Here is a 15041-nt window from a genome sequence, read left to right on the forward strand (position 1 = left end):
TCATGTGAAATTAAAAATCTACATACTATTGCACACATGACACCTATAACTAATGTGCATTAGAAAACCATAAACTTCAAACTGTGGCATGTGAAGGCCATTTACTTCAGGTGCAGCCCCCACCAATGATATGAATGATATTAATAGCAGTGGCTTGCTATGGGAGGAATAAGAGCAACTAAACATCCAGGCAGGTGAAGAAGAAGAAAAAAAAAGAGGGCTCCAGTCCCACATGTGCTTTAAAATACTAACAACGCCCCTGTCGGTTCTCCTGTGCCCAGATGCCTGTGCATGAGCGGTTTTTTTCCCCTCAGGAGGATTACATAAACACTAAAGAAAGAGAAAAAAAAACACAGAGCAACCCATCTGATAGTGCTTTAACTGAGGTCTCGTGGTTGGAAGCAGTGGTGCGGCGGACAGCGCGTTTGGTTTTCATTAGGTCGTCTCGACGCTGACCCCCTGCCCCGAGTGCAGCGACGTGAATCCAGCCCGCTGGCAAGGCAGGCAGGCGTGCTGCTGAGCGGAAGAGAGCCGAGCAGAGCTGATGTGCAGTCTGCACTTTTCATTACGCGGTCCGCAGGCTGGACTGCGCTCCCGCACAGAGTGACAGAAAGCTCCACGCAAAGTTGCGCGCAATGGGCATGAAGTAGCGCCGGCGGGCATCGATGGTTGGACCTTTCTTCGCAGACAGACGCAAATACTTCCCAAAGTGTGACAGTGCTGCAGCCATGGTGAGCTGTGGGACTCCTGGAGGTTTACGCAGCGGTGACTGGTGTTCCGCTCCTCTGCTGACCGCTGCGCTGCTCAGCCTTCTGTTCGCAGGGATGCATCTCACCACCGCGTTTCCCTCCTGGAGGTTAGAGGTATGCTGTGACCACTTGGTGACCCGGAGGACTCGGAGCTAGAGCTGCGATTTAAACTAATTACGGCGCTGATTACTTTTTCATTAATTTTTTTTTACGACATATTCTGTCTGTCTAATTGTTCAAGATAATACATTTCCCAAAATAATCGTGAATTTTCAGAAATTTTAAACTAAATATTAACTTTTAAAAGACAGCACTGGTACTACAAAATATTCTGAGTGCAGTAAAAAGATTTTGTTTAAAAATGGACTAACCTCTTTATGTGGAATGTCTTGAGACTTCTAAGGAGCTGGATAATTTCCTGCTGTCTTTTATTTATTTATTTATTTGCTTACAGTTTATCATAAAGGACTTTAACTGGTATTAACTGTTCAGCCTAATCACTACCAAAAGATGGAATCATTTAAAGTAATGGACATCAGATCTAGTTAAAGTTCAGTCCAGTTGACGTTAGATGAATACCAGAATTGGTTTCGGCAACCAAGTGGATCCTTGTAAGGTAATGTCTTCAGTGAATAGGAAAAATGTGTTCCCCTCCACATTACTTCACTTCTCTCCAGCCACCCACTGTGATGAAGAGCCTGAGGGACAGCTTTGTGTCATTTCCTTTGCCACACATTCTTATTAGCTGTCACTCAAGAGAACTGCTGCCTTAACTTTTATTAGATAAACTGACAGCATAAATCCGGCATGTGAAAAGGATTAAGTCTGCTGTGTATTGCAAAAGTATTTGCACCACCTGAAGTTTTTTTGTTTTTTTTTCCGTCTCACCTCTACCTTACTTTTAAATTTAATTATTGGGTTGTTCTGATATAGACTAACTCAGAGAGTTACATAGAATGAAAGCTGATTCATGGCTTTCTTTTTCTTTATTTATTTTAGCAAATAAATATATGAACAGTGTGGTGTTCATATGCATTAAGCTACATAGATCTATCCCTTTTTTAAAAGAATGCTTTGCACATCTAGAGACTGATTTTTTTTCTTCTCTTTTGTCAAATATTCTTTACAAAATGGCACAAACTCACTTAGATTGAGTGTCTGTGAACATTAATATGCAAGTCCTGCCACGTATTCATAATGGGATTTAGGCGTGGGCTTTGACTGGACCATAAATCTGCTTTGATTCAAACAACCCCACAGCAGCTGTTATATTTTTAGAGTTGCTGTCTCCTCAACTTTTATCAGCTTTCCTGCCCTTCTTGAAGAAAAACTAAAAAAAAAACAAAAAAATAATTCACACAGCATGATGCAGCCACCACCATATTTATCAGTGGGGATGATGTGTTCAGGATAAAAGGAAATGCTAGTGCTCCACCCCAGACAGTGTTTTGCATTGGTCTTATCTGACCAGAGCATCTTCCTACATTTCTTTCACTGCTTGTGGCATAGCCATAAAGGCTAGATCTGTTTTGCTCTTGGCAGGGTTGAAGTTGGTGAGAGGGTTTAATATAACTGAATTCAATTCAAATCCAAAAATATTTTATTGATCTCAACGGGAAATTAGATGTTGTGAGATGACACGCTTGTCAGATTTATTTGTTCTAAAACATTTTTGAAAACCATATAAATTCACCCTTGACTTTATAATTATGGTTTGATTTGTGTTCGTCTATCCCCAGAAAACCCCAGTGGAAAACGTTTAAGTATGTGGTCGTAGCATGACAAAATGTGAGAAAAACAAGCCCAAAACTTTGCAAGGAACTCACATGTACATCATTCAACAAACAGACTATGTTTTTAATTATATTCAAAATGCAGCATTTGCTGAAAAAAAAAAAAAAAAAGGATTCTTGTGTGTGTGTTGGAGATGAGGAATGAAAATCATAATCCCTTGTTTAGTAGTTTGAGGCTAAGCTATTCCAGACTCCATCTAGAGCCCTCAGAGACGTCTCCCCGCATGTTTTGGTCTACGAGTTCACTCACGGCTTCGAGGTTTAGTCTAGAGAGAGCCTACTTCGGTCCTCGCAGTTCCCCCAATTCATCTTCATTTGAGCCAAAGCGTGAGTATCGATGTGCAGTGACACGGCACACGGAGAGAGGGAGAGAGCCGCGCTGGCCTGAATGCATCAGACGCCTCATAAGTCACTGAGTGCATGACTGCGGTGTGTCAGCGGAGGTCAGTAGAGCATATTGGGGATGTAATTTGGAAGAAAAGGAGCATTCTTTGAAAGTCGAGTGAGACACGTTATCACGTTTCCCAACAGAATGCGCCTGCCTCTGTTTCAGTATTTTGGAAAGGAAGCAATATATTACTCATGACGGGGCGAATCCGGAACAGGATCCAGAGGATAAGGCGTGGAATGCAAAATAAAGGGTGCTCTTGTTTGCATTTGCCATCTAGTTTTACCATTTTACCCCAGACAGGTACGGCTACAAAACAAGTTGGGCCAGGTGAAGTTTTTGACTTAACTCCATGATGACGTAATGACACACATGAAGAAAATGTAGTATTTATCATAAAATAAACTGTAGTTCTGTAGTGAGACGAACCTTTTCTGGGCTTTTTGCTTGTGAAAACCTGCCTGATGTTTTTTAGAATGCTGCTGGTCACGCAGAAGGCATTGCACTTAATTCAATCCGAATGCAACTGGTAAGCTCCATTAACGCTACGTTAGTATACAAATAACACAGTTTCACAGCATTTACACAAAAACATTAAACTGAAGTGTTAACCACAATCCAATTGCATTTACGCGAAACAGAAAAGCAGCAATCCTTCCAAGTGTTGCTGAAATAATAAAACACTTCACAATGTAGCCTTAATGAAAGCGATGGGTGGTGCTCGTCTTGATTCCACATTGTGACTCCTTGTGTTTTTCACAGCATATGATTCTCCCAAATAGTGGAATTTGTGTTTCTATAAGAAAGGGAAACGATGTAGTGGCCGTCTGTCATCCAGCTCACCACCAGGTAATGGAGCGGGCATCTAGAATAAACATTGCTTTAAAAGTCACCAATGGAACAAATCATATTGATATCAAATTAAGCCAATAAATGCCAGATTTAGGTCAAGTCAAGTTTACTTGTGTGGCACTTTTCAGCAGCAAGATGGTTCAAAGTACTTTACATCATATAGTCACCAATTATCAAACATTTTGTCAAATGTCGTCATCGAAACCATCAAGCAAATACTTGTTGATCAGTGTTCCACTTACGACTAATCACAGGTGTGCTTTAAGTCTTGATTCGAAGGAACTCAACGTTTCACCAGTTGTGTAGTTTTCTGGAAGTTTGTTTCAGATTAGTGGTGCATCGAAGCTGAATGCTGCTGCTCCATGTTTGGTTGTGGGGATGGAGAGCAGACCAGATCCAGAAAACCCGAGTGGTCTGCAAGGTTGATAGAACAACAATGAATTTGAGTACGCTCATGCTGAGAGCAGCATGTCCCTTGCATTTGATATGCTGCAGTCATAAATGGGTGTTTTACTGGCAACTGCCAACGCCAGACTCATCCGTTCAGTTGCCAAATGAGTCATGATTCATTGCTCCAAAGCACATCTCCACCGCTTCAGAGTCCAGTCCAGAAGTGCTTCATACCATTGCTCCCAACATGCTGCACTGCGACTGGTGATGTAAGGTTTGGATGCAGCTGCTCTGTCATGGAAACCCATTGCATGAAGCTTTTTAGTCACAGTTCGAATCCGAAGGCCAAATAAAGCTTGAAAGTCTGTCTACTGAGTCTGGGCAGTACGCGCCTCGGCATCTGCTGATCCCACTCTGTGATTTTAAGTGGTCTACCGCTTCGAGACTCGGTTGCTGCTGTTCCCAGTAACTTCCACTTTGTTATATTACCACTTACAATTGACTGTGGAATATTTAGTTTGGAGGAAATTTCACAAGTGGATTTATTGCACACATGACATCCTATCACGTTACTGGACTGAAATTTACTGAGCTCACGAGCAACCCATTCTTTCACAGGCGCTTGTTGAAGCAGTCTGCATTTTGTTGTGATTGGAGTACCCAAATTCAATGATGTGGAGGCGCGGCTCAGTACTTTCAGCAACATTAGTCTACGAGACCATTGGAGCCAATACAGTATTTGATCAAGCATCTTCTTCCCCCATTAACTATTAGATCCACTGTGTAGGGCTTGAGGGAGCCGGAGTTTACCTCCAGCAGTAAATGAATGAGAAGGGTGGCAGACCCTGGTTAGACCACCTGTTGATCAAATGGGAACAGGCCACACAGAGACACACAGGAGTCACTGAACATTTATGATTTTTTTTTTTTTTTACAAAACAAAACACCAGACCACAGGCTTTAAAAGCTATGAGAGAATTAAAACTCCAGGTGGTATAATTTAGAGTGTCTGTAACTCATCACCACTTTAAATGCCTTAAACCCTTCATAGCTTCATTTCTTAGAAATGGTTTTGCAGAAAAAGTATTGACAATCACACCAAACAGATTTCGTCCAGACAATTGCCATTGTTTAGCAGTAGCACCTTAAAGGGTTAAAGGTTGTGTTAAAATTTTAAGCAGTTATCGTCTACACAATCTTAATTTAGTGTAATTCCAGATTAGGTGTAGATGGAGGTGGACATCTATAATCCTGAAAGAACTCCAAATACTGTAACACTGCTGTCATTTTATGGAACTGAACTCCTCAGTCAAAGAGCAGAGCAAGTGGAGCTCTGTGCCCATGACTGATCCAGCTACAGACCGATCCACCTGGTCTGTCAAGAGTCACTCTCATCTCATCGGTCCATGAAACCTTTGACAAGTCTGTCTTCAGATATGTCTTGGTCCAGTCTTGATGTTTCAACTAGTGTCCTGTTCAGTGGTGGTCGGGTTTCAGCCGTCCTTACCTTGGTCATGTCTCTGAGCTCTGACCATCTTGTACTTCTGGGCCCTCCAGGCAGGTTGCAGTTCTGGAATATGGCAGCACTGGAAGATAACGGGATCCCAGTAGCTTCACGTTTGATTCTTCTCAAATCTTTCTCAGTTAATTTACCTCTTTTTTTTTTCTCAACACGTTTCTTGCGACCCTGCTGACTATTAGCAGTAAAATATCTGATGGTTCTGTGGACCACGCCCCAATGTCTTAGCAATTTCAAGAGTGCTGCATCCCTCTGAAAGACTTTTTACAAATTTGGACTTTTCAGAGTCTCTTCAATCTCTTTTTTTCCCCATTTTGCCTGAGGAAAAGAAACTGCCTAATAATTATGGTTGATCTCCTTAGGAACCACCCTCCCTCATTAAACAAAGCATTCAAGTTTATACAGCTCGGAGTTGGAAAATATGCATAAAAATGATGATATGGTCAAAACTAATAATTTTGCACACAGTGTACATCAGGCAGAAATTCTGACCGAAATGCTGTTCTCTTTCTTACTAAATTTCATGACAGGTTTGTTAGGTGCACACCACCTCCTATTTACATGTCCTATGTAATAAATCATCTTATTGTAAGCTAAAAGATTCTTAAGTAGTGATCACATAAACCATACCATGCCATGGTGCTTTTGAGATCAGAGTTGCTTTAACCCTTTCGTGGTCTTAGTGCGAGAGGAGGAGTGCACTAAATGTCACGGTTGGACAATGAGGAAACTGGGGAAGATCGTCAGTTTCTGAAAAAACACACAAAAACACTGTAAAAGCTCACACAGGGTCAGTGCAAAGAGTAAAAAACTTGTGAGGTCTACATGATTCCATCTCTTAAGATAGCAGAAGTCCACTTTAGTCTTGGACCAACTAATCTGAATGACACTGTATGAAGATGCAGATCCAGTGGAGGCTTCCAGCTGCATTGGAACCCACTGCACCGTTAACAGGAACCCACTGCAAAGTTTCTGAACTAGATCTTTAATACGGCATGAAGTCGAAGGTGCTCACTTCGACTTCGAAGCCAAAGTGAGCACTCTGTTCTCACTTCGCAATCTGTAATGTGAAACATTAAAGGTTTTTGCTTTGTCCAAGGAAGAAGCTCACACCACCATGTTGGTCATCGGGATCCGCAAAGAGGCCCGCTCACAAGTCCTCCACCTGTCCAGGAACAAGCGCTACACCCTGACCCCAGAGCAGCTCAAATGGGACAAATTCAAGCTAACTTATAAGTATTTACTCACACACTGCTCCCTGACTAGCACAATTAAGTAGACAAGATACAAAGACTTTGAGGGCAATGACACTAAGACCAAAGTGGAGGAAGAGAAAACGGTAACACTTTATTTGAAGGGGGTTGAATAAGACTGACATGACACTTTCTATTAAACTTTACCTTTAATAACATAAAGTTACCTAATTTTTAAAGTGCAATCATTAATACTTTTATAACAAATTTAGATCAATAATTATTTCTTGGTTAATGTCAAGTTGTCATAACAAAGACATTTTGAATAATGTCAACTTTGTATTAAAAGTGTCATAATTTACCGAATGACGCTTTATGACAATAGTCATAAATATTCATGAAGGCTTATTCATGTTCATGACAGGTGTTGTGTCATGTTTATGACAGTGTCATGTCAGTCTTATTCAACCCCCTTCAAATAAAGTGTTACCGAGAAAACTAATGGGACACAGTTTTCATGATCATTGCTCTATTTATAACAATGCAAACATTTAGAGAAAACACATCTGTTGCATTTCATAAGCAAACTGGTACTTCCTCAGACAACCGCAACATTTAGGTGAACCCAAACCTGTATGTCGGCAGACCCTCAGCTACATGCTGCTACTCGTTCAGTGAATCTGGCAAGCTGGTAAAAAGGTAGAACAGACCAATCTGTTGGACACGTGCTGCCAAATGTTAGCTAACTTAGCATTGGTTGCAGGCAGAGTGAGTAAAATTGGATGGCTTAATGGTCTTTCTTTGTGTGACAGAAAAATACCCAAGTATTTGCACTGTTTTCTCATGTCTCAAGTAAAAAAAAAAAATAAAAAAAAACTGTAGGAATTTTGAATCCCGTCAGGAGTGTCGCGGCCTGCTGCAAATAAAAAAAAGGGATGTTCCAGTCATGGTCTTGATCGGTTTGTGAAAAAGTCCTGAGATTCCTGAGATCATCATGTCTGAGACTGACATAAAAAAATTAAAAAAAAGTAGAAATGTAGTCGAGATTTAGACGAGACTTAAATAATGTGGTCTCCACACCGGTCTCGAGTGCTACACCAAACAAGCTTATTGCAGCTTGCAGAAAGTGCTGAATAAATACAAATTTCCTCGAAGCAATGCACATACACCACAGCCACGATGGTTTTAGCGGGATAATACAAATACTTTCGTCTTAGTCAAAGTCTGCCTTTGCAAATATTCAAAACATTTCTGAAGGTACTTAAATCTAACATCTGTGGATGTGGTTTAAAGAAATTGTTTATTCCGAATGGAAAGGCTCGCCATGTTTTTCTCATGCATTCCAAGGCACACTCTGAGTTGTTATCCACCAAAAGTGGCTCTACATCACCGCCATGCTTAACTATAGAAAGCTACTGTAAAATTGTCAAGCTATTTGGATCCTGTTGTACAAATTGCTTTGAAGAAAACCCTCACCAATGTTTACGTCCTCCGGCGTCCTCAGTCAGCCCATAAACCCTTCAGTAAGACTGAATTAGAAAAGCTAACACTGAATTTCACCAACTGCGATGATCTAAAACTCCCTACAAAAAGACTACAGACAATCTGATTAACACATAACCCTCATTAAATGTTCCTGCACAGATCTAACCCTGGCTGAGATACTCTAGAAGATGAAGTAATGGAGCTGTACTCAGCAACACTTGTGGGAATTTGTGTGCTACTGAACAGTAGCTGCTGTGTTTTTCTTTTTTTTTCTTTTTTTTTTTTTTTTTTGCCGACTCCTCAGCTGCAGAGAAGAATGTGTACAGAGAGCAGAACTAACGGCACGGTGCTTCCCAACAGGTTGCTGTCTTTTCCTACAAACCTGATAAATGCCAGCGACACGCGTCGAGGCATTGCCAGGGCTTTTGGCCTGTGGAGTGACGTTTCCCCGTTCTCATTCAGAGAGGTGCCAGCTGACGAGGAGGCAGACATTAAGATTGGTGGGTGCTTGCTCTTGCCTGCATGCTGCTGTCTCCAACAGATGTTGCTTGGCACCCGGGTCCAGAGTTCTGCTTTGCTGTTGCTTTTTCTTAAATTGCTGTGTGCCGTGACTGGGGTACAAAGCCTATATTCAGCATGATTCGTAATTCTGCAAGAAGAAGAAAAAAAAACTGTAAATGCTTGACAACTTCCATAGCAAAGCGGTGTGAATTATGCTTTATTCGTACTTCTGGGACTAAACTCAAGAGCCCAGCATAAATTGTCAGTGACAAGAAGAGGCATGGTTGTCATCCTGCAGGATGAGGCTTTAGCAAAGCGCTCTCTGTCTTTGGTAATTCATCATTTCCCATCTGCATTCTGCACAGAGCAGAAATAATGGGGCGAGGGCTTCCCTCCTTGACTCAGAGGTATGCATTCTTCTCTCTGTCTTGGCAGGATTCTACCCGGCCAACCACACGGACTGCTGGCAGTCCTACCTGCACCACTGTTTTGACGGCATCACGGGTGAACTGGCTCACGCCTTCTTCCCTCCAACAGGCGAGATCCACTTTGACGACCATGAATACTGGATTCTGGGAGACATGCGCTTCAGCTGGAAGAAAGGCAGGGATATTTATTTTTTTGTACCCACAGACAATTAGTCACGTGAACGACAACAGCAGTTATGTTCGCGTTGCAGGGGTTTGGCTGACAGACATTGTCCACGTGGCAACGCACGAAATCGGCCACGTCCTCGGACTCATGCACTCCATGGATCCGAAGGCTATAATGCACCTGAACGCTACTCTGACAGGACGCAAGCGGATCACGCAGGATGAGGTCTGGGGTTTGCACCGTCTCTACGGTACGTTTGTTGTTCTCAGGTTTGAGAGATCCCTGTCGGAGCGAGGGGTGGGCTGGTGTGGTGTAGAGCAAGGTTTTAGAAAGTTACCATTTAAAGCTGTTGAATATTTTCTATATTACCATTTTGGCTAGTACAAATGGTGTCATTTACTCAGCTGGGAAAATTCAAACTTATCAAATTAACATGGAGAGTGTGGGCAAAGAAAGAGAGACTGAGACATCTGTCTTCCATGAAGGGATAATGCCTGAAAAATTTTTAATCAGAGACTGAGAAGAGTCTAACACTTATGCTGTGGCAAGCTCATATGCTAGTCAAGACAGGTGAGCGAATACTTTTGGTAACATAGTGCAAGTGGTTAGGTGATGTGAAAAAAATTAATAATAAAACATTGACAGCACTGCAATAATTGCACGTGTACTCAGTACCGACAGAGCTGAACAATGAATATAGTTTATGCTTAGTGAGTTTGCAGCATTTTTTTAAAATGTCATCCTTCTAAATCGACGGTATTTAAATTTTAATACTAAAACATTTAAGCATTCACTTTAAGCTCTGTTGCAAAAGACTGAACTGTATGAAAAGGCTTAGATAGACAGTCGTGGCAAGAAAACCAAAGAATCACTTATTAAATCACTGTTGGCATATTACAAATTACATATTTGTAAAGCAGCGGCTTGTAGGCTAGTTAAAAGAGCAGATAGCCAGACTAATTAGTATGGATGCTTTTCTAGTGTCAATACGTACGAGGCAAAATAACAAATAAGAATAATGTTATGCAGAATAAACACTTATTTGCTAAATGAAATAATTTATTTTTATCAGTAGAAGGAATCATTCTTCTCTTTCTGTTTTAAATCAAATAAGTTATTGTTAATAATTTATTCCTTTAAAATCTATTCATGTAAGATGCACCTGGACTGCGATACACCTACACCGGGTTGGTAATTCATCTAAGATGGTCTAAAATAACTAGAGCCTAAGCAGTGTGTCCAGTTTTCCAACAACATGAACATCTCCTACATTAGAAGCATTAAGTTAGTACCAAGTAGTGCCTGGTAATAACTTGTTTGGAAGAAATATTCGATTTCCTCAGATTGCCATCTTTCACCTGGTTTTACACACAGCACATCTTATAGAACTGATTAATCATCGCTGCTGTTTTAAAAACCAGAAAGAGAGCTGTCTGAGATCTGCAGTTCAAAATCCCAGCTCAGCTGTCAGGAGAGATTGAACCCTCTTATTAGTTCAAAAATCTGCTGGGGCTGTAGGCCAAGAAAGGGAAGAACATGAACAAAATGATCAACTTCATCTGTGAATGACAAGAAAAGCTGAAACATTTTGTACTCTGATCCTGGAATTGGAGGAATTACACCCAGATAAACACTTTAAGAGCTGGTCAAATAACACACCGCGACTCATTTTTGGATCGGAACCAAAGGGAAAACAGACCACCGAGTTTGTCTTTGACGCTGACAGCCAACGTGGCATTAATGCACATTGTATAAACTCATGAGTCATCATTAGTGTGTATTACAGTGACTCATTTTTGTTGGCACAGGAAACTGATCGTGGATCCAGCTTTTCTGGGTTTTTTTGCCGCTGACTGAGAACTGCTGTCTGGTCCCGCTCCTCCTCAACCCACCCTCTAACCTCCCCGCTCTTTCTTCCAGGATGTTTGGATCGCTTATTTATCTGTCCTTCCTGGGCTCGGAAAGGCTATTGCGACAGCAAGCGCAGGCTCATGCAGAGGCACTGCCCTTCCAGCTGTGATTTCTGTTACGGTAAGGCAGCAGAGAGCAGCAGTAGCAGCCCGGGGAGGGGAAAAAAAAAAAAAAAGGAGAGAAAGCTTTCACAGCGTAAAGAGCTGCTGTGAACCGATTGCCAATGGAACAGCTGGAGCCAACAGGTCCAACCTCACAGAGCTGTGATGGAGTTTTTTTCAAGTGTGTGATTTAAGAGGGAATTAAAGTATATTTCTACTGAAGGAGAAGCCTTTCCTCGAGGCTCGGCGGAGTTGGTACCTGTTGGCTGCCGCCCAAGGGGACCTGCTTCGCGTGCAGGCCACCACATCAGCAGCCTGAGCGCCTCTTTAGGTTTCGCTGTGGGATGCTCTGCTTGCACAACAGGAAACGGCCCCTCTAAACTATCACGACCCTCGCATTTCTTGGCTTTCCAGTGGGTTTTGTCAGCGACGGGGGGACAGTTCGGAGACAAGCGCGAGGATACGATTTCTGGCCTGCAGGAATCTGTTCCTCATTGTTGATTTCAGAGACGCTGTACGGCTGTGGAAAATTCCAGAGCGACTCCAAACCGCTGGAATTTCAGACTGTGGCTTGAGGGTTAGAGACGCACAGGGTCAATTGGGATTTTTGCGGCATTAACGAGAATGAGGGGCTCTTAAGCAGCCTAAGAGCTGATCACAAACTGCTGTGTTGTGTTTGTCAGAAGCCAGATGGGAGATATTACAGTGACAGGAGCAGCACATCCCCGACAGGTCAGCATCACTCTCTCAGATGAGGGTTGGATCATGACATTTACAACAATCGGGTTTTAGTGGAGGTGCTTATCGGGGACAGTTTTGTATTTTTATATTATGAATGGAACTGAGATGAATCTGTTTTTTCATAATATGTCTTAATAGTATTGGGATTTAGTGTGATAGACCAACACAAAGGTCCATATATTTGTGAAGTTGAAGATTCCCATCTTCTGTTTTTGACTAATTTAAATTTAAGCAACATGCTGAAACAAAATGCAAAATACATGAACACTAGGGGTGTAAACTATTAATTGACTTGCGGCTAATTGTCGAATGGTTTATTAGATTAAAATTAGCTCCAGTCGATTAACTATTGATGTTCTTTAAGTGTTTGGCCGAAGGCAGAAGGAGCTGCCGGTCATCCTACTGCAGATTTATCCTGTTGATAGAAGAATAAAGCTGGCGGGGGCATACCAGACCGGGAAAGAGAAATGGTCCAAACAGAAGCCAGTGTGGGATGAGAAATGCTCTTTTTGCGGTTCTGCTTTGAAGTGTTAACACTCGGCAAACTCCTTATGTCACGCCTTAGCAGCGCCGATTCGGCTTGGTGGAGCAGCGTCAATTTCTCATTCAAAAATTAGTGATGTGCCACGACAGAAAAGTGGAGGATGCAACAGAGAAAAACTGTAACATTTTTTATTTTTTTTAAACATGGCTGCAAAAAAAACAACAAAAAAAAACAGGCTGATATTGGGGTCTGTCGTGAGTTGAAGATTTTCATGGAGGGACGTTTTAGCATTCTTTCAAGACTAACCACAGACACTTCTGTATGAACATCTGTCTGTTAATGTAGAATTAAGTGTTTCACATATTTATTTGTTTTCATTTCTATTCAGCAATCTAAGAGATTCCTGTTTTATTTTACAAATGTCTAAATTTAATAATAAGAGAAAACTACAATTTCCTGTTTGTCCACTCAGTATTTAATACAGCTGACAGATACATAATGTTAATTTTTTTTATTTAATTTTGCATTTTGTGAAACATTCAGCTCTTCATGCTGCTGAAAGATGGTTGGCCCTCTGGATTTCCAGAGAAATCTCAGGGTTTTTTTTAAAAAAATGACCACTTATCAATTAGTCCTTAGTTGATGAACCCTGCACTAACTCATTAACCAGTAACTTACACCATAGAGTCTACCTATGTGCCATTTAATGGTAGTAGAAATACAGCTGTTCAGATCATTAAGCAAGCATCATGAAGACTAGAGAACATGGCAGACAGCTCACAGATAAAACCGTAAAGATGTCTAAATCAGGATTAGGTGGTAAAACAATATCCAAAAGTTTGAATGTCTCACCAAGCAGGACTGCTCAGTCCATTAGCCAGAAATGGAAAGAGAATGGCACAACAGCAGACGTGCCAACAGCTGTTCACATAAACTGAAAGTCTAGAGCTAGAAGAGGATTATTCAGCCAAGATGTGATGAAGGTGCAGAGGTCCACAGCTAAAGCTAGGACAATCTGTTGACAGGTCGAGTATTTTTTGTGCAGTCCACAAATCTGGCCTTTATTGAAAAGGAGCAAGAAGAAATTTATTGCTGTAATAAAACTGGGCTAAATTGATTAAAAGATCACTAGTGGCTGCTGAAGACTTGATACTGCGGGTTGGAGGTTTTCCGTCTGACGTGGCCATGACATGTAACGTACAGTCAGTCTACAATGGTGTGGTTTACATCAAACAATATTTGCGTAAGAATGGCCCAGTCAAAGTCCAGGCTGTAAATCGAATCAAGAATCTGTGATAAGATTTGAAAATTAAAGTCACAGAGCCGCTTAATCCAGAGAAGAATGACCGTCAGTGGCCATTCCTCTTAAGATCATCGCTATGATCGTAAAAGACTTGCAGCTGCAATATAATAATAATAATAATAATAATACACTAGAATATAAATGCAGACTAAACCCCTGGAGATAGACACCAAAACCTAACGATGGGTGGATGGAGGATAAATGCAAAGTTTTCAGAAGTTTCTTTGTAAACATTTCTAAATAAAAAAAACACATGTATGTTTGATGTCCTTTTTTTTTATAATTGTGCTTTGTGCTGCATCGATTTGTCCCATGAAATCCCAGTACGAATGCTGAAGTTTGTGGACGAAATATGCACAAGTTCAAAAGCTCAGAATGACAGTTTGCTATTAGCTGCTCTCATTAAAGGAATAGACAAATTGATTGGACGTCTTCATCCTTTTTTTTGTGTTCATTCCCGTTGCAGAATTTCCTTTCCCCACTGTTGCCCCCACACCCACTCCACCTAGGACCAAACACAAGCTGGTCACTGAGGGAAAGAAGCTAACTTTTCGCTGTGGGAAGAAAATCGCATCAAAGAGAGGCAATATATAGTAAGTTCATGTGACGCGTTATCACTTGTCCTATAGCTGCGGTGACGACACGGTACTCGAACAGCGTCCGCCTTCTGTTTCAGCTGGTATAAGGACGGGGAGCTGCTGGAGCACTCGCACCCAAACTACATTTCCTTGAAAGACGATCACATCACCATAGTGGCCAACGCCATCAACGAAGGCACGTACACTTGCATCGTAAAGAAAAGGGACAAAGTTCTTACAAACTACTCATGGAGGGTACGCGTGCGCTTCTGATGGCCCCGAAAGCCGCAGAGCACACAGGACTCTAGGGCACATATTTCAATTTTAAAAAAAGAAAAAGAATCTTGTATCATCCATAAAACCTGTCTGCTTTTCATCACCATTTTGTAAATCAATTTTTGTACATGCAAACAATAAATGGTTTATACTACCCAACAGTGAATGTGTAGTTGTTTGAAA

The 15041-nt window shown here is 41.5% G+C and overlaps 1 protein-coding gene across 1 annotated transcript; it reads left to right on the forward strand.

Annotated features, from left to right (window-relative positions):
• The first annotated feature begins 279 nt into the window (after positions 1-279).
• On the forward strand, positions 280-15017 carry mmp23ba (matrix metallopeptidase 23ba). Its single transcript, XM_007570104.2, has 8 exons — positions 280-863; positions 6791-6927; positions 8730-8869; positions 9306-9473; positions 9550-9714; positions 11385-11495; positions 14471-14597; positions 14681-15017. Exons 1-8 carry the CDS (start codon positions 666-668, stop codon positions 14853-14855), a joined length of 1221 nt encoding a protein of 406 aa, XP_007570166.1. The 5' UTR covers positions 280-665; the 3' UTR covers positions 14856-15017.
• The last annotated feature ends 24 nt before the right edge of the window (positions 15018-15041 follow it).

This window comes from Poecilia formosa, unplaced genomic scaffold (genome assembly GCF_000485575.1).
Source record: "Poecilia formosa unplaced genomic scaffold, Poecilia_formosa-5.1.2 Scaffold255, whole genome shotgun sequence".
Classification (NCBI taxonomy): Eukaryota; Metazoa; Chordata; class Actinopteri; order Cyprinodontiformes; family Poeciliidae; genus Poecilia; species Poecilia formosa.

What these genes read in the sequence shown, in the direction of transcription:
- mmp23ba (XM_007570104.2), top strand. Translation starts at nt 666, where the DNA reads ATGGTTGGACCTTTCTTCGCAGACAGACGCAAATACTTCCCAAAGTGT. An exon ending in TTCCCTCCTGGAGGTTAGAG is followed by an intron (nt 864 to 6,790) that starts GTATGCTGTGAC and finishes GCTTTGTCCAAG; the next exon opens with GAAGAAGCTCACACCACCAT. An exon ending in GGAGGCAGACATTAAGATTG is followed by an intron (nt 8,870 to 9,305) that starts GTGGGTGCTTGC and finishes CTGTCTTGGCAG; the next exon opens with GATTCTACCCGGCCAACCAC.